Here is a 20035-nt window from a genome sequence, read left to right on the forward strand (position 1 = left end):
AGTGGTTTAATGCTGTTCAGGACGCTGGAGATAATTTGACACAAGACTGAGAATCAGCTGTAACATGCTACTAATTAGGCACAATCTTTAAGGAAAATGTGTATGCATGCATATACACAATGAGCAATCAATTTACGTTCTCAGTTATGGGGTAATTTTGACATTTTTTGTATATCATGAACTGTTACTTTCTCTAAAAGCCTTTCCAATTCACTAAAATATTCTGCCTTTGACGCACCAGTGACAAAGGTACATACGTGATCCCAAACAACATTAAAAAACGTGAACGAATCATGAACATCACAACACACATGTCAGAGGTAAATGTACAGGGCCCGGTTTCCCAAAAGCATCTTAAGGCTACGTTCATCATTAGATCCTTCGTTGGAGCATAGTTAAATCTCTGAGCTGTTTCCCAAAACCATCGTTACTAAAGATGATCTTGAAAACGTTTGTTATTTAACGGCTGCCTCAGAACACTTGTAGAACAGCTAAGTACATCGTTAGATGCTTTTTTTCCCTTCCGCGTCACTTTATACACAGAAGATCTCCGCCAAACACAAAATCAAGATGTTTATCTGTCTTTCTGTGACTGTTGAACGCTTCAGAACAAATGTGACAGTGACGACAAATACAAAGTTTCCAATTTCTTTGCATAAAAAGCAAAGGATATAAAGACGCTTCAAATTAAAACCGAAATACCTGTATTAAAAGATAAATCCTGCATAGGCTACATATATAGATCTATATATTTGAATGATATTTAAATACATGTAATGTTAATTCAATTGCGTTTTATTGAGCTATTTGTACGCTACTGTCTGTAATTTTTGCCTCAATATATTTCATCATGTGTATCGTGCGCAATGACGTGCAACATCTTGATTTAGTGCATTTTTATAGGGTAAGCATTAGAATAAGATGCCTCAATATTTGTAGTCATAGGTGGTAATATCTCTCTAGGAACTGATCCGTCATCAGTATTGTGGAATAATTCTAATGTTACGGTAAGATCCGAGAGGAGTGGGAGAACGCTGATCCGAGAGCAGTGCTTCCTTTCTTTCAGTTTCGACAAATGCCTCAACGACGCACTTAGCAAAAATTCTCTCTGCGTGGTGTTTTGGGAAATGCATGTTACATTTTTGGCCGTTGTTGGAAAGATGCATCATTAAAACACTCGTAAGCCTAAGTTCCATCACTATCAGGAAACCGGGCCCTGGTATGTAGCCACAAATGGGCAAGCTACGACATAGACAAGAAGTTGTCTAGCAACTCATTGTTGGAGGTGACAGGGGAAAATAATGGGAAAATATGAATGTATATACAGAAAGGAGAGTCATGGTCAACATGGACAGCCATCTTTCTCACTTCAGGGCCAACAAGCACCATCCGACATCACGACAGACAGCAGGTGGAGACTCACTTTGGACAACTCACATCATGTTTGTCTGTTCAGGCTATCTGGCCTAAGAGTAGCTGATGTACAAAAGAAAGTAAAATGATTTATTGTAACATGATGAAGAATCACTGAAAGGAAAAAAAATTAAAACATAGCAACTTAGTTAGAGCAAGGGTTCAGCAAATTAAATTAAAAAGCAATCAAAGCTTTTTTTAAAGATTAAATGCCACCAATTGTTATATATATATTTTTAATTTAAATTTGTTTTGGTTGTATTTGTTTAATTGAGTGGTGTCTGTGTTGTGTTTTTTGTATTTTCTCTCTGGCAAGTCTCTGCCCATGGCTCGAAAGTTAAGGTCAGAGTTAGCCGGCAGCCCTGCGGTTCACATCAGTCAAAATGACAGTTCCCAGTATTTTACAAGATCAGCCCAAGAAAAACACAGCTGGGAAGGTCAGATGCAGTCATATTAGGAATTTCTGTATGCACAGGGTCATGGAAATCAGGAGGCGATAGAATAAATATTAGTGGGGTGTGATTGGAGAGAGAGGTTGTGTATCTGCCGTGGCTAACACAGCTTTGGCACAGCAAGAAATTGAGAAAAAAAAAAGATAAATTCCTGCCACAGATAGAAGAGAGAGATTAAGAGGAATGGGTATTTTATGGTGACATGCTGTTGTTCAGATAAGGGGACAGACTATTTTTGCAGACCAGTGGAGGCTGCTGAGGGGAGGACAGCACATAATAATGCCTGGAACAGAGTAAATGGAATGGCATCAAACCATGTGTTTGATGTATTTGATACCATTCCACCTATTCCGCTCCAGCCATTACCATGAGCCCGTCCTGCCCAATTAAGGTGCCACCAACCTCCTGTGTTGCAGACACACCAACATGTAAAACAGACATCACAGAGTTTAACGGAGATGAGAGGAGAGAAATGACAAGAAAGGAGAGAGTGAAAGAGAACAAAAACAACAACAAAAGAATACAGCTGCTACCATGACGTTCGTACATTTTGTTTATGCCTCACTAGGAGAACAATTTTCCCCCACACAGGTGATGTCTGGAGAATAGGGGAGAGATGTGAGAGGAATGTAACTGGACACTGAGACTGCTGAGTGCCACAGGGAAAGGCATTCACGTAGGAAGCCTCTCTTCTCTCAATTCACTTAGGAAATATTATTTGCCACCCCAGTAACAAAGCTACAGTTGATGTCTGCAGATCACAAACTACTTATACACATCTAAGAGAAAGAAGAAGAGTATCTGAGGTATAACAAAACCATCCTTTCTCAGATGTCTTTGATAGCTGTTGGAACCCAAAGGAATGCAATATCGGAGAGTGGTATTTTCCTAATGGTGGAATAGAATTTGGTTGGTATAGTTTGTGAACCACTTGCCCACTGAGTAAATGCCAATGACCATTGATGTACCAGGGAGTTGTTGTTTTTAATAAGCATGCTGAAATAAATTTACATTTGATAGGCAAAGTTAAGTTTTACTCCCATACTTGTCTCTCTGTAGGTCACTAGAGGAAAGCGTAAGGAGAAAGCAAAAAAAACATGACAAAATATACAATGTAATTTAATTATTTAAAAAAAATTCATTGCATTGTAACATAATAATCCCAACACCCAAATTGAAGTACTGGACTAATAAATTTAACATCTCATTATAACTTTGCTAAATTAACTGTTTGTTTACCAAACAGTGTCTAGTGACAGTTGTCAGGACTGGTACAGTGAGGGAAAAAAGTATTTGATCCCCTGCTGGTTTTGTACGTTTGCCCACTGACAAAGACATGATCAGCCTATGATTTTAATGGTAGGTTTATTTGAACAGTGAGAGACAGAATAACAACAACAAAATCCAGAAAAAAGCATGTCAAAAATTTTATAAATTGATTTGCATTTTAATGAGGGAAATAAGTATTTGACCCCTCTGCAAAACATGATTTAGTACTTGGTGGCAAAACCCTTGTTGGCAATCGCAGAGGTCAGACGTTTCTTGTAGTTGGCCACCAGGTTTGCACACATCTCAGGAGGGATTTTGTTCCACTCCTCTTTGCAGATATTCTCCAAGTCATTAAGGTTTCGAGGCTGATGTTTGGCAACTCGAACCTTCAGCTCCCTCCACAGATTTTCTATGGGATTAAGGTCTGGAGACTGGCTAGGCCACTCCAGGACCTTAATGTGCTTCTTCTTGAGTCACTCCTTTGTTGCCTTGGCCGTGTGTTTTGGGTCATTGTCATGCTGGAATACCCATCCACGACCCATTTTCAATGCCCTGGCGGAGAGAAAGAGGTTCTCACCCAAGATTTGACGGTACATGGCCCCGTCCATCGTCCCTTTGATGCTGTGAAGTTGTCCTGTCTCCTTAGCAGAAAAACACCCCCAGAGCATAATCTTTCCACCTCCATGTTTGATGGTGGGGATGGTGTTCTTGGGGTCATAGGCAGCATTCCTCCTCCTCCAAACACGGCGAATTGAGTTGATGCCAAAGAGCTCAATTTTGGTCTCATCTGACCACAACACTTTCACCTTGTTCTCCTCTGAATCATTCAGATGTTCATTGGCAAACTTCAGACGGCCCTGTATATGTGCTTTCTTGAGCAGGGGGACCTTGCGTGCGCTGCAGGATTTCAGTCCTTTACGGCGTAGTGTGTTACCAATTGTTTTCTTGGTGACTATGGTGGTCCCAGCTGCCTTGAGATCATTGACAAGATCCTCCCATGTAGTTTTGGGCTGATTCCCCACCGTTCTCATGATCATTGCAACTCCACGAGGTGAGAGTTGCATGGAGCCCCAGGCCGAGGGAGATTGACAGTTATTTTGTGTTTCTTCCATTTGCGAATAATCGCACCAACTGTTGTCACCTTCTCACCAAGCTGCTTGGCGATGGTCTTGTAGCCCATTCCAGCCTTGTGTAGGTCTACAATCTTGTACCTGACATCCTTGGAGAGCTCTTTGGTCTTGGCCATGGTGGAGAGTTTGGAATCTGATTGATTGATTGCTTCTGTGGACAGGTATCTTTTATACAGCTAACAAGTTGAGATTAGGAACACTCCCTTTAAGAGTGTGCTCCTAATCTCAGCTCGTTACCTGTATAAAAGATACCTGTGAGCCAGAAATCTTTCTGATTGAGAGGGGGTCAAATACTTATTTCCCTCATTAAAATGCAAATCAATTTATAACATTTTTGACATGCGTTTTTCAGGATTTTTTTGTTGTTATTCTGTCTCTCACTGCTCAAATAAACCTACCACTAAAATTATAGACTGATCATTTCTTTGTCAGTGGGCAAACATACAAAATCAGCAGGGGATCAAATACTTTTTTCCCCTCACTGTATCATATGTGAATAACATTTCATTGATCAAAATCAAATGTTGATCTAAATCATGGTGTGTCACATTCATGAATACACAAATATTCAAGCACAAACTGAATATTTCAGCTTGTCTGTGTTGTAACGTATACAGTTTAAGGGGTAAGTTCACCCCAAAACACTAAATAAATAAATAGCAGAAAATCATTTTAAAAAATCTTAAGGAAAAAGTGTAAGGAGAAAGCAAAAAATACACAAAATAAATAAATCAACAATCATCAATCTCAATAATCCTGCAATTTAAGAGTATGTTTAAAGGCTATGACATTGTTTATACTGTCTTTTCAAGGCAGAACATGTAGTATCTCCATCCTAGATTAATCACTTTATCTCATTCAAGAGAAACTTTAGAAGACCAAAATGTGAAACTGGACACCAGAGGTCTCGTAATAAATCGCAAACCAAGTCATACACACAGTGCTTTCTTACAACACCGATTTCAGCGACCGATGTCTGTAACCCATTTGGGGATCCTGCTGAGATCCAGAGTGGAAGTTGATACTCAATAACGTTCTGATCTTGATAAGGCCACAATAACTCATAAAAAAAAACAGGTCAAAGTATAAAAAATGAAGAGAGAAGAAGAAGTTAACTGTACGTCAAGAAGTGTTAAGTAAGCACACCTGGAGAGTTAAACACTGGAGCCGTGGGAGCGTTACATACGACTGTTTCAGCCAGTAAGGTGTTATAAGGGTTGTTAGTGCCTTGTGGTCGAAGAAGAGGGTTTGTTAGTAGATAATTGCCCGTCATTCCTGGAGGCGGTAAAACAGAAGAAGACAGATCAGAGATCAGTTTTTGGCATTGGTATATTGAGTGTTTTTTGGGGTGATTTATGGAACAAAATGTCAAGTACATCTAAAACTGGGCCTTTATTTTCAGAGTAAATATTACATTTGGGGTAAAATATTGAGGACAAGATATTAATATTATCAATGACCATCGCTGGATGTCACTAGAGCAAAGTGAACAGGCATTTTGTGGAAGCAAGGATTATGATACAGAGGGGAAATAGAACATCTAAACAGTGACTACCACAAAAGGCACTTTTGTTCACCTCATTCTAATTCTACTCCAATCTGCTATGTAAATGAGAAGCAATGCAACAACAGAACAAAATTATCAAGTCAGCCTTTTCATATTTTTGTTATTTGGCAAGAAAGGTAACTGGTGAAAAAACTGTGCTCTCATTTTGCCTTCTATTACTGTGAATATAAATTAATTCTTAAAACTGCATTATCAGGTATTTTCTGCAGTGCAATGCTTTTTTTTTGTCTATTGCTACTGCCAAGGCACAGTTTTTAGTTGAACTCCTATGATCCAATTGCGTAAACGTGTACACACTAAATGACCACACCCTTGTCTCTTTTGTAAAATAACATAACACTAACTTCACCTGGATACCGATACTTTACAATGTCAGATCTTTTCTTCAAATACTCAAATTCAACCCGATTATAATGTTACCATGGATTTCTTGCATCATGTTTAAAGACTAGGACATTTCCAGTCACATTTTTATAAGCTGTGTCCTATAAAACCCCATCACTCTTGTAGGGTATTCTCTGAGGATGTTATAATGACAAGGAGTGGTTTCTGAAGAGCAGGCCATCCTCAGTACAGTATACTCAAGGGTAACTAGGGTAGTACACTGGAGAATGATAGATAAATGCAACCTTAACATCTAATATACAGCTTATCGGGACAAAACAATATTGACAAAATGAATTTCAAACTACTGCTCGTAACATTTTACCTCATGGAAATTGAAGAGTGAAAGAAGAAGGGGGAATTGGAAGGGGGAAGTCAGACTACCTCAGGGTAACCTCTTTCCTTGCATACTTGGAAAGCCATTTTAGAGCCATGCCGAGCAGTAAAGGCTGAACAACACACTAAGCACTCAGGGTCACCCAGAGTTGAACATCATCTTCTCATCATCATATTTGTGCACTGGCTAAATAATAAATGACAAGTTTGTTTTCCTCCCTCCTGAATCCCTGAAATAGCAGAGGTCACCTTACATGCCAACCAAATCATGTGCCTCTGCGTGTCAAGCAAACATAGGTAAAAAAACAAAATACAATAAAATATTTTGAGTTTGTTGGCATTTCCTTCTTCTTCTTTTTTTAATGGACTAAGCAATATGACCTTTGGACTTAGTACAAACAGTACAGTGGCTTCCCCATTTCGTGTTCGACATTACTGCGCAAAATGACAGCACAAGGTATTTGAGGACAGATTTCTGTAATCCTCAATTGGCAGAACAGAACAGGGAGACTATCCTTGCTATCCCTTTTAGCCCAGTGCGCAAGTCTTATCAAGCCCAAAGCATTCACTACAATTTCCCAGGATGTTAGCCCCTCTGTATGAAATCATTGGTACTTGAAAATGTATTTTTTGTCTCCATGATGGTGAATGGTGTGTGAAGACGAGATGAGGTGTGTGACTGACCTTGGTTAAGGGTGGAGGTGCTGTTGATGTCACCTGAGATAAAGGAGGACTCAGATTGCTTTCTTACGGTGTCATTCCACATTCTCCTGATACGGCTCTGTCAGATTAACAAGGGACAGTTATTAGGACTCACTGTTGAGATCAACTTTCATTATGTTTGCTACAGTGAGGGAAAAAAGTATTTGATCCCCTGCTGATTTTGTACGTTTGCCCACTGACAAAGACATGATCAGTCTATAATTTTAATGGTAGGTCTATTTGAACAGTGAGAGACAGAATAACAACAAAAAAATCCTGAAAAACGCATGTCATCAATTGATTTGCATTTTAATGAGGGAAATAAGTATTTGACCCCTCTGCAAAACATGACTTAGTACTTGGTGGCAAAACCCTTGTTGGCAATCACAGAGGTCAGACGTTTCTTGTAGTTGGCCACCAGGTTTGCACACATCTCAGGAGGAATTTTGTTCCACTCCTCTTTGCAGATCTTCTCCAAGTCATTAAGGTTTCGAGGCTGACGTTTGGCAACTCGAACCTTCAGCTCCCTCCACAGATTTTATATGGGATTAAGGTCTGGAGACTGGCTAGGCCACTCCAGGACCTTAATGTGCTTCTTCTTGAGCCACTCCTTTGTTGCCTTGGTTGTGTGTTTTGGGTCATTGTCATGCTGGAATACCCATCCACAACCCATTTTCAATGCCCTGGCTGAGGGAAGGAGGTTCTCACCCAAGATTTTCCATCGTCCCTTTGATGCGGTGAAGTTGTCCTGTCCCCTTAGCAGAAAAACACCCCCAAAGCATAATGTTTCCACCTCCATGTTTGACGGTGGGGATGGTGTTCTTGGGGTCATAGGCAGCATTCCTCCTCCTCCAAACACAGCGAGTTGAGTTGATGCCAAAGAGCTCGATTTTGGTCTCATCTGACCACAACACTTTCACCCAGTTCTCCTCTGAATCATTCAGATGTTCATTGGCAAACTTCAGACGGCCCTGTATATGTGCTTTCTTGAGCAGGGGGACCTTGCGGGCGCTGCAGGATTTCAGTCCTTCACGGCGTAGTGTGTTACCAATTGTTTCCTTGGTGACTATGGTCCCAGCTGCCTTGAGATCATTGACAAGATCCTCCCGTGTAGTTCTGGGCTGATTCCTCACCGTTCTCATGATCATTGTAACTCCACAAGGTGAGATCTTGCATGGAGCCCCAGGCCGAGGGAGATTGACAGTGCTTTTGTGTTTCTTCCATTTGCGAATAATTGCACCAACTGTTGTCACCTTCTCACCAAGCTGCTTGGCGATGGTCTTGTAGCCCATTCCAGCCTTGTGTAAGTCTACAATCTTGTCCCTGACATCCTTGGAGAGCTCTTTGGTCTTGGCCATGGTGGAGAGTTTGGAATCTGATTGATTGATTGCTTCTGTGGACAGGTGTCTTTTATACAGGTAACAAGCTGAGATTAGGAGCACTCCCATTAAGAGTGTGCTCCTAATATCAGCTCGTTACCTGTATAAAAGACACCTGGGAGCCAGAAATCTTTCTGATTGAGAGGGGGTCAAATACTTATTTCCCTCATTAAAATGCAAATCCATTTTTGACATGCATTTTTCTGGATTTTGTTGTTGGTATTCTGTCTCTCACTGTTCAAATAAACCTACCACTAAAATTATAGACTGATGATTTCTTTGTCAGTGGGCAAACGTACAAAATCAGCAGGGGATCAAATACTTTTTTCCCTCACTGTATATGTAGTATTGCTGCAGCGGCGAACCTACTCTTCACACAAAGCGCACTAAGTGCAACGTCTGGCCTCCACACATTATATTAACTCAGGTTTCGAGTGACTACTTTTATACTTAAATTCCTGTCAAAAGTAGTGGATGTAATAGGGAGGTGCTCCATAGGTTTAATTAGAAGTTAAAATGGGAATGTCTTGTGACGGTTATGTCTTTCTACTTCCACCGTGACAGTGGTTAAAGCATTGTCTACTATCAAAAATATTTATTAAAAAGTGGTTCAATAGTGCTCTTGAATAACAAAGGAATAAACATAAAATTGTATTTGCATTCTTGTTTTTCAAAGAGTAAAAGAAACTGCAATGCTCTCAAATAGCGCAAATAGTTCCATGCAGTGGCGTTAGTGAGAAAAAAAGATAAAGCGAGTGCTAAGGGGTAGAGTGGAAAAAGGTGCCCATGCAATACAGTAGCTGCTGTTTGAAATAGTTAGCTTACTTTAAAGTATACATGTCTCTGTTTAACTACAGTCTGTGTTTCTGGTACATTTACATTGGCCAATGGTCTTGAAAAACATAACATTATTGGGCGTCTGATGGATTCAATGGATTCAGAAGTCATTGGAGACTCCTAGTTGACTATTATAGGTTATACTTTGCGGTAAACTGGGTTTATGCCAATCTACCCTGACATTGAGATGAATCCCAGTCAGAATCCCTGGTAAAGTACCTGTGTGCCCGAGGAGTAGCGTGCACTTGTCCTTGTGGTAGAGGTCTTTGTTGAGCTGTGTGAGCTCTCCGTTGGTAAGCCACCACAGCAATATGTGTGGCGGAAACATTTGATGTACTCTTTACGGACCTGTGGAAGCAAATAGAAGGGGACGCTAAGTTAGTGGCAATGTTTATTTTGTTCCTACCTTTTGTGTGTAGTTACAGTGCTTTCAGAAAGTATTCACACCCTTTTACTTTTTCCATATTTTGTTGTGTTACAGCCTAAATTGAAAATAGATTAAATTGAGATTTTGTGTCACTGGCATACACACAATACCCCATAATGTCAAAGTGGAATTATGTTTTTTAAATTAATAAAAAATGAAAGCTGAAATGTCTTGAGTCAAAAAGTATTCAACCCCTTTGTTATGGCAAGCCTGAATAAGTTCAGGAGTAAACATTTGATTAAAAAGTCACATAATAAGTTGCATGGAATCACTCTGTGTGCAATAATAGTGCTTAACATGATTTTTGAATGACTACCACATGTCTGTACCCCACACATACAATTATCTGTAAGGTCCCTCAGTCAAGCAGTGAATTTCAAACACAGATTCAACCACAAAGACCAGGGAGGTTTTCCAATGCCTCGCAAAGAAGGGTCCCTATTGGTAGATGAAAAAAAAAAAAAAAAAAGCTGACATTGAATATCCCTTTGAGCATGGTGAAGTTATTAATTACACTTGGAATGGTGTATCAATACACTCAGTCACTAGGGTCCAAACACATTGAGGCACTTACATTACATATAAAACAAAATATGAAACAAAAGATAAATCAGTACATCATATTACATTATTATACCAATACATATCTACAATACAACATGTATAATACAACAATATTACAATGTACACTACCGTTAAACAATTTGGGGTCACTTAGAAATGTCCTTGTTTTCCATGAAAACATACATCCTGAAGCACCTCCCACAAGTTGGATTGGCTTGATGGGCACTTCTTATCTACCATACGGTCAAGCTGCTCCCACAACAGCTCAATAGTGTTGAGATCCGGTGACTGTGCTGGCCACTCCATTATAGACAGAATACCAGCTGACTGCTTTTTCCCTAAATAGTTCTTGCATAGTTTGGAGCTGTGCTTTGGGTCATTATCCTGTTGTAGGAAGAAATTGGCTCCAATCAAGCGCCGTCCACAGGGTATGGCATGGCGTTGCAAAATGGAGTGATAGCCTTCCTTCTTCAAGATCCCTTTTACCCTGTACAAATCTCCCACTTTACCACCACCAAAGCACCCCCAGACCATCACATTGCCTCCACCATGCTTGACAGATGGCATCAAGCAGTCCTCCAGCATCTTTTCATTTGGTATGCGTCTCACAAATATTCTTCTTTGTGTTCCGAACACCTCAAACTTCGATTTGTCTGTCCATAACACTTTTTTCCCAATCTTCCTCTGTCCAGTGTCTGTGTTCTTTTGCCCATCTTAATATTTTATTTTTATTGGCCAGTCTGAGACATGGCTTTTTCTTTGCAAATCTGCCTAGAAGGTCAGCATCCCGGAGTCGCCTCTTCACTGTTGACGTTGAGACTGGTGTTTTGCGGGTACAGTATGAAAAATGTATGCACTCACTAACTGTAAGTCGCTCTGGATAAGAGTGTCTGCTAAATGACTAAAATGTAAAATGTAAAAATGTACTATTTAATGAAACTGACCGTTGAGGACATGTGAGGCGTCTGTTTCTCAAACTAGACACTAATGTATTTGTCCTCTTGCTCAGTTGTGCACCGGGGCCTCCCACTCCTCTTTCTATTCCGGTTAGAGACAGTTTGCGCTGTTCTGTGTAGGGAGTAGTACACAGCTTTGTACGAGATCTTCAGTTTCTTGGCAATTTCTCACATGGAATAGCCTTCAATTCTCAAAACAAGAATAGACTGACGAGTTTCAGAAGAAAGTTCTTTGTTTCTGGCCATTTTGATCCTGTAATCGAACCCACAATTGGTGATGCTCCAGATACTCAACTAGTCTCAAGAAGGCCAGTTTTATTGCTTCTTTAATCAGCACAACAGTTTTCAGCTGTGCTAACATAATTGCAAAATAGTTTTCTAATGATCAATTTGCCTTTTAAAATGATAAACTTGGATTAGCAAACACAACATGCCATTGGAACACAGGACTGATGGTTGCTGATAATGGGCCTCTGTACGCCTATGTAGATATTCCATTTAAAAAATCAGCCGTTTCCAGCTACATTAGCCATTTACAACATTAACAATGTCTACACTGTATTTCTGATCAATTTGATGTTATTTTAATGTACAAAATACTGCTTTTCTTTCGAAAACAAGGACATTTCTAAGTGACCCCAAACTTTTGAACGGTAGTGTACGTGTGTGTAGAGTGTGTGTGCTAGCACTTGTGTGTGTATGCGTGTCTGTACCTTTGTGTGTGTCTCTTCACTGTCCCCACTGTTCCATAAGGTGTACTTTTACCTGTTTAAAAAAAATCTGATTCTACTGTTTGTATCAGTTACCTGATGTAGAACTATGGACAGACTTCTCCCCATTTTAGCTACTGTTGTATCAATATGTTTTGACCATGACAGTTTACAATCCAGGGTTACTCCAAGAGATTAGTCACCTCAACTTGCTTAATTTCCACATTATTCATTACAAGATTTAGTTGAGGTATAGGGTTTAGTGAATGATTTGTCCCAAATACAATGCTTTTAGTTTTTGAAATATTTAGGACTAACTTATTCCTTGCTACCCATTCTGAAATTAATTGCAGCTATTTGTTAAGTGTTGCTGTCATTTCAGTCGCTGTAGTAGCTGAAGTGTATAGTGTTGAGTCATCTGCATACATAGACACACTGGCTTTACTCAAAGCCAGTGGCATGTCATTAGTAAAGATATACAAAAGTAAGGGGCCTAAACACCTGCCCTGGGGAATTCCTGATTCTACCTGGATTATGTTGGAGAGGCTTCCATTAAAGAAAACCATCTGTGTTATGGTAGACAGGTAACTCTTTATCCACAATATAGCAGGGGGTATAAAGCCATAACACATATGTTTTTTCAGCAGCAGACTATGATCGATAATGTCAAAAGCCGCACTGAAGTCTAACAAAACCCCCCCCACAATATCTTTATCATCAATTTCTCTCAGCCAATCATCAGTCATTTGTGTAAGTGCTGTGCTTGTTGAATGTCCTTCCCTATAAGTGTGCTGAAAGTCTGTTGTCAATTTGTTTACTGTAAATAGGGATTGTATCTGGTCAAACACATTTTTTTCCAAAAGCTTACTAAGGGTTAGTAACAGGCTGATTGGTCGTTTAATGGCTGTGGTAGGAGAAAACTGAAGATGAATCAACAACATTGTAGTTACTCCACAATAGTAACCTAATTCACAGAGTGAAAAGAAGGAAGTCTGTACATAATACAAATATTCCAAAACATGCATCCTGTTTGCAATAAAGCACTAAAGTAAAACCACACGAAATGTGGCAAAGAAACTAACTTTATGTCCTGAATACAAAGCGCTATGTTTGGGGCAAAACCAACACAACACTTCACTGAGTACCACTCTTCATATTTTCAAGCATGGTGGTTGCTGCATCATGTTATGGGTATGCTTGTCATCGTCAAGGACTAGGGAGTTTTTACAGGATAACATATAACAGAATAGTGCTAAGCATAGGAAAAATCCTAGAGGAAAACCTGATTCAGCCTGCTTTCCAACAGACACTGGGAGACAAATTCACCTTTCAGCAGAACAATAACCTATAACACAAGGCCAAATATACACTGGAATTGCTTACCAAGACGACATTGAATGTTCCTGAGCAGCCTAGCTACAGTTTTGACATAACCTTTTACTGCAGTGGGCTAAATCATGGTCACACCGAGTGATTCTTGGTAATCTTAAACAAATCTAGTTTGAAACAAATGTATACACCTCACTCACATGGTTATGGGCTTAAAAAAAGAAGACACCTGTACAATATCAGATATAGAGTTGAAATGTATTCAATGTTGAGTTTGCATCCCAATATTACACTTTATATACATCACAGAAGACTGAAATATAACAAAACTGTTTGAAATAGAAACACAGGATTTTCTGCGTTTAAAAAATATATATGTTTAGTAATTATGAAATTATGAAGAATATTAATAACATTCCACCCATGAGGCCACTAGGTCATTTGACTGCAGGAAAGGGCTACATTGGTTTGAAAATCTGTAACAAGACATGAAAATGGCTGTCTAGCAATGATCAAAAACCTACTTGACAGAGCTTGAAGAATTTGTTTAAGAATAATGTGTAAATATTGTACAATCCAGGTGTGCAAAGCTCTTAGATCTTACCCAGAAAGACTCACAGCTGTAATACCTGCCAAAGGTGATTCTAACATGCATTGACTCAGGGGTGTGAAAACTTTGCAAACATTTCTAAAAACATGTCTTCACTTTGTCATTATGAGGTACAGTGGGGGGGGGGGAGTATTTAGTCAGCCACCAATTGTGCAAGTTCTCCCACTTAAAAAGATGAGAGAAGCCTGTAATTTTCATCATAGGTACACGTCAACTATGACAGACAAATTGAGAATTTCTTTTCCAGAAAAACACATTGTAGGATTTTTAATGAATTTATTTGCAAATTATGGTGGAAAATATGTATTTGGTCACCTACAAACAAGCAAGATTTCTGGCTCTCACAGACCTGTAACTTCTTCTTTAAGAGGCTCCTCTGTCCTCCACTCGTTACCTGTATTAATGGCACCTGTTTGAACTTGTTATCAGTATAAAAGACACCTGTCCACAACCTCAAACAGTCACACTCCAAACTCCACTATGGCCAAGACCAAAGAGCTGTCAAAGGACACCAGAAACAAAATTGTAGACCTGCACCAGGCTGTGAAGACTGAATCTGCAATAGGTAAGCAGCTTGGTTTGAAGAAATCAACTGTGGGAGCAATTATTAGGAAATGGAAGACATACAAGACCACTGATAATCTCCCTCGATCTGGGGCTCCACGCAAGATCTCACCCTGTGGGGTCAAAATGATCACAAGAACAGTGAGCAAAAATCCCAGAACCAAACGGGGGGACTTAGTGAATGACCTGCAGAGAGCTGGGACCAAAGTAACAAAGCCTACCATCAGTAACACACTACGCTGCCAGGGACTCAAATCCTGCAGTGCCAGAAGTGTCCCCCTGCTTAAGCCAGTACATGTCCAGGCCCGTCTGAAGTTTGCTAGAGTGCATTTGGATGATCCAGAAGAGGATTGGGAGAATGTCATATGGTCAGATGAAACCAAAATATAACTTTTTGGTAAAAACTCAACTCGTCGTGTTTGGAGGACAAAGAATGCTGAGTTGCATCCAAAGAACACCATGCCTACTGTGAAGCATGGGGGTGGAAACATCATGCTTTGGGGCTGTTTTTCTGCAAAGGGACCAGGACGACTGATCCGTGTAAAGGAAAGAATGAATGGGGCCATGTATCGTGAGATTTTGAGTGAAAACCTCCTTCCATCAGCAAGGGCATTGAAGATGAAACGTGGCTGGGTCTTTCAGCATGACAATGATCCCAAACACACCGCCCGGGCAATGAAGGAGTGGCTTCGTAAGAAGCATTTCAAGGTCCTGGAGTGGCCTAGCCAGTCTCCAGATCTCAACCCCATAGAAAATCTTTGGAGGGAGTGGAAAGTCTGTGTTGCCGAGCGACAGACCCAAAACATCACTGCTCTAGAGGAGATCTGCATGGAGGAATGGGCCAAAATACCAGCAACAGTGTGTGAAAACCTTGTGAAGACTTACAGAAAACGTTTGACCTGTGTCATTGCCAACAAAGGGTATATAACAAAGTATTGAGAAACTTTTGTTATTGACCAAATACTTATTTTCCACCATAATTTGCAAATAAATTCATTAAAAATCCTACAATGTGATTTTCTTGATTTTTTTTTCTCATTTTGTCTGTCATAGTTGACGTGTACCTATGATGAAAATTACAGGCCTCTCTCATCTTTTTAAATGGGAGAACTTGCACAATTGGTGGCTGACTAAATACTTTTTTCCCCCACTGTAATTAATCAATTTTGAATTCAGGCTGTAACACAACAAAATGTGGAATAATTCAAGGGGTATGAATATTTTCTGAAAGCACTGTAAGCCTAGTACTGAAAGCCCTTGGACTATACCGTACCATTCAAAAGCCTGAGGAAGTTCTTGTCAGCTAAAAGACGGTGGATGGTATCCAAGTCATTTGCCCCTCCCAACAATTGAAATAGTCACATTCAAACAGAGGCAGAGATTCAAAACCTAACAGCGAAACATTTTCACAGGTGTCCATTTATTATAAAAAAATATATATAGATTTTGTCATTACATCCAAATTATATAATATATTTACTATAAATTATTTCTGAAATGTCCATTTTCTAAAATATAACATGCTAGCAATGCTTGGATCATAAATTAGTTTACTCTGGATAATTGGTGTTTCTGAAGAGGGATTGAAAGGGTGGTTGTTTAAAAAAATCTAAATCTACTCAGCCAATCAGCCAGCATCCGCTGGCAATCAATGCTCCACTCATACTTTTCCATTATGAACTTCCCCAGGCTTTTGAGAACAACATGAGCCAAACCTGAAAGCAGAGGCTTTGCTAAGCCTATATTGGATGTTATCCTTAATATTTGTAAATTAACTCAAATGAATACAAATACAGGAGTCGTTGAACAAAGGTTGGTTCATTATGCTCAAAACTACAATGAAATATGTTTAGGGGAGAGTGGGGTAAGTTGAGCCATTTTTTACATTCAGCATCACTCTGTCAAGGGAAATATAGTATTCTTTCTAACAAATATATCTACATATATTTCAGGATGTTGTGTATCCCTGGAAATAACCAGAATTCATGTAACCATAACAGTTTTGAAAACATAGCTTGTTCAAAAAAAGTGGTCTGGGTATGGGTTAAGTTGAGCATTGAAACAGGGTAAGTTGATCCACCTTGGGGTAAGTGGGGACTGGTGTCCTGTGACAGTGGGTGATGGTGCTGGTAGGTCAAAGTTGAATTCAAGGAATGGGGGTTTGGTAAATTGTATATCTTAAATGTATGCCTACATTCAGATACAGATCTCTCTGTTCAACATTACTTACCCTTCCATTTCTTGACCAGTTGTCTGGGACATGGATGTTGTTTCGATGTGCTAATTCGTAGGCAAGTTCTCTGCATTTGAGGCTACTAAGCCCATAAAACTGGTCTGCAAGATTATTGATATGGTTAGCAAGCTCAGACTCCATTTCATCAGATAAGATGTTGTGCACCTCTGCTACTGTATTATAGCCTCTCTTTCGCACAGGTACACAGGTCTTTTTTGTCAATGTACCTCTTCAGTGTCATTCAGTCTATTTTTTCATCACTTATTGCTGCTCAAATGGACTTCTTCCCTTCTCTCACTTCCTTGGCTGCTCTCTCAAGAACCTCAAGGGGGGCTAGACCCCTGCTTGTTTACTGTGCATGATGATGTCTGCTCTGTAACAAAAATCTTGAGTTCATACAGTACCAGTCAAAAGTTAGGACTCATTCAAGAATTTTCACCTACTCATTCAAGGATTTTTCTTTATTTTTACTATTTTCTACATTGTTGAATAATAGTGAAGTCATCAAAACCATGAAATAGCACATATGGAATCATGTAGTAACAAAAAAAGTGTTAAACAAATCAAAATATATTTTATATGTTAGATTCTTCAAAGTAGCCACCCTTTGCCTTGATGACAGCTTTGCACACTCTTGGCATTCTCTCAACCAGCTTCATGAGGAATGCTTTTACAACAGTCTTGAAGGATTTCCCACATATGCTGAGCACTTGTTGGCTGCTTTTCCTTCTCTCTGCGGTCCAACTCATCCCAAACCATCTCAATTGGTTTGAGGTTGAGTGATTGTGGAGGCCAGGTCATCTGATGCAGCACTCCATCACTCTCCTTCTTGGTCAAATAGCCCTTACACAGCCTGGAGGTGTGTTTTGGGTCATTGTCCTGTTGAAAAACAAACGATAGTCCCACTAAGCGCAAACCAGATGGGATGGCGTATCGCTGCAGAATGCTGTGGTAGCCATGCTGGTTAAGTGTGCCTTGAAATCTAAATAAATCACATCGCACCCCCACACTATTACACCTCCTCCTCCATGCTTCACGGTGGGAACAACACATGCGGAGATCACCTGTTCACCTACTCTGCATCTCAAATTTGGACTCATCAGACCAAAGGACAGATTTCCACCTGTCTAATGTCCATTGCTGGTGTTTCTTGGCCCAAGCAAGTCTCTTCTTCTTATTGGTGTCCTTTAGTAGTGGCTTCTTTGCACCAATCGACCATGAAGGCCTGATTCACGCAGTCTCCTCTGAACAGTTGAAGTTGAGATGTGTCTGTTACTTGAACTCTGTGAAACATTTATTTGAGGCTGGTAACTCTAATGAACGTATCCTCTGCAGCAGAGGTAACTCTGGGTCTTCCTTTCCTGTGGCGGTCCTCATGAGAGCCAATTTTCCGGATTGACTGACCTTCATGTCTTAAAGTAATGATGGACTGTCTTTTCTCTTTGCTTATTTGAGCTGTTCTTGCAATAATATGGACTTGGTCTTTAATCATATAGGGCTATCTTCTGTATACCACCCCTACCTTGTCAGAACACAACTGATTGGCTCAAACGCATTAAGAAGGAAAGAAATTCCACAAATTAACTTTTAACAAGGCACACCTGTTAATTGAAAGTAATTCCAGGTGACTACCTCATGAAGGTGGTTGAAAGAATGCTAAGAGTGTGCAAAGCTGTCATCAAGGCAAAGGGTGGCTACTTTGAAGAATCTCAAATATAAAATATATTTTCATTTGTTTAACACTTTTTTGGTTACTACATGATTCCATATGTGTTATTTTATAGTTTTGATGTCTTCACTATTATTCTACAATGTAGAAAATAGTAAAAATAAAGAAAAAACCTTGAATGAGTAGGTGTGTCCAAACCTTTGACTGGTACTGTATGCGTTACACATTAGAAAAATTCTATGCATATTGTGGATAAAACTGACAAAATGTAATCATAATTTGTATTGGATATAGTGGCCATTGGCTCAACTTACCCCAAGGCAAAATGTTGACTGTATTAGCCCACACAGCTACAAGGATGCACTTTCATGCTAGGTTTAGGACCTCATATTGTAGCTTATAGAGACCCCAACTGATGTACAAAACAATCTCAAAACAATATACTTTGGTTTAGATAGAAGAATCATGAAACCTATAACACAGTAAATTCATTTGACTTGGTGAAAATTAGTTTTTCGGACCTAACTTACCACTTTTTCGATGTGGTTTCTTCCTTCACAGACTCCATGAAATTATGACCTCTTCCTAAATATTTGGTTACATTATTAATTTTGTGTATGGTCTCCTAGAAACAAAGGGTGACTCAACTAACCCTTTGGCTCAATTTACCCCACTCTCTCCTAAACTGTTTAAAGTGACAATTGATTCAGTCTCATCTAGATGATCACAGTGTTTGTGCAAAATTATAGTGCAAACGTATAAGGAAGCAAACCTACTTTTTTCTGGAGAATGCAGTGGAAAATTAAGATGAACATTCCTTGGAAGGTGTTGAATATTGTGAAGAGGTAGGCCATCACCACAGAGGACTCGTTGATAAAGAACAAGCCGAACGACCACGCGAGTCCCATCAGGCAAAGCAGTGCAAACGCCCCCAGGACCCAAGATCTGAACAAACAAAAACAAAAGGGAAATCCAGTGTGAGGGAGATATTGTGTTCCCTTGGAATAATGATCAGTCTGTGCTAGCTAAACCATGACAGGTGGACAAGCTGGACATCTACACCGGTAGATTCAGCCAAGGAGACCAAAAACTGAGACAACATTCACACAATGTTTATGGGACACTCAAGCTTGACTACAGATCCTGTTCTTTAGGTATCATATCGGGGGGGGGAGGTGAAACAGGAAATCAGACTCGTTAAAAATGACTACCTGTGTTTTGGCTTTCAGTTGCCTGAAATCCTTTCAACAAGTCTATAATATATTTATTATTTCTATAGAGGAAAGCCTGCAGCCGGTTGTTTAAAGGTCCTATGGAGCCTTCAAACACCTTCACAGGTCAGAGGTCAAGACACACAACAGCAAACTGGATAGAGACGCGACGGACTGACGGACGGATGGACGGACAGACATGGGGGATGTGAACAGTAAGGAAAGAAAATGAGGAGCACCTTGGAGTGACCACAGAGAGAAAGCGAAGAGAGAGAGAGAGAGAGAGAGAGAGA

At 39.8% G+C, this 20035-nt stretch overlaps 1 protein-coding gene across 17 annotated transcripts in view; it reads right to left on the reverse strand.

Moving 5' to 3' along the window:
* adgrl2a (adhesion G protein-coupled receptor L2a) overlaps positions 1-20035 on the reverse strand; it is a 191108-nt gene that overhangs the window by 2533 nt on the left and 168540 nt on the right. For 6 of the 17 annotated variants that reach the window (XM_045205310.1, XM_045205302.1, XM_045205309.1 and 3 more), the window contains 3 exons: positions 19308-19476; positions 9689-9817; positions 7236-7332 (listed from right to left, as the gene is read on the reverse strand). In XM_045205310.1, the coding sequence (XP_045061245.1) occupies positions 7236-7332; positions 9689-9817; positions 19308-19476 (395 nt within the window). Of the gene's footprint in view, positions 1-1368; positions 1477-2876; positions 2929-5410; positions 5540-7235; positions 7333-9688; positions 9818-19307; positions 19477-20035 lie in introns of all 17 variants that reach the window. The other 11 variants (XM_045205298.1, XM_045205296.1, XM_045205297.1 and 8 more) reach the window with 5 other exon arrangements.

The sequence above is a fragment of the Coregonus clupeaformis genome, chromosome 20 (assembly GCF_020615455.1).
Source record: "Coregonus clupeaformis isolate EN_2021a chromosome 20, ASM2061545v1, whole genome shotgun sequence".
NCBI classification, from domain to species: Eukaryota; Metazoa; Chordata; class Actinopteri; order Salmoniformes; family Salmonidae; genus Coregonus; species Coregonus clupeaformis.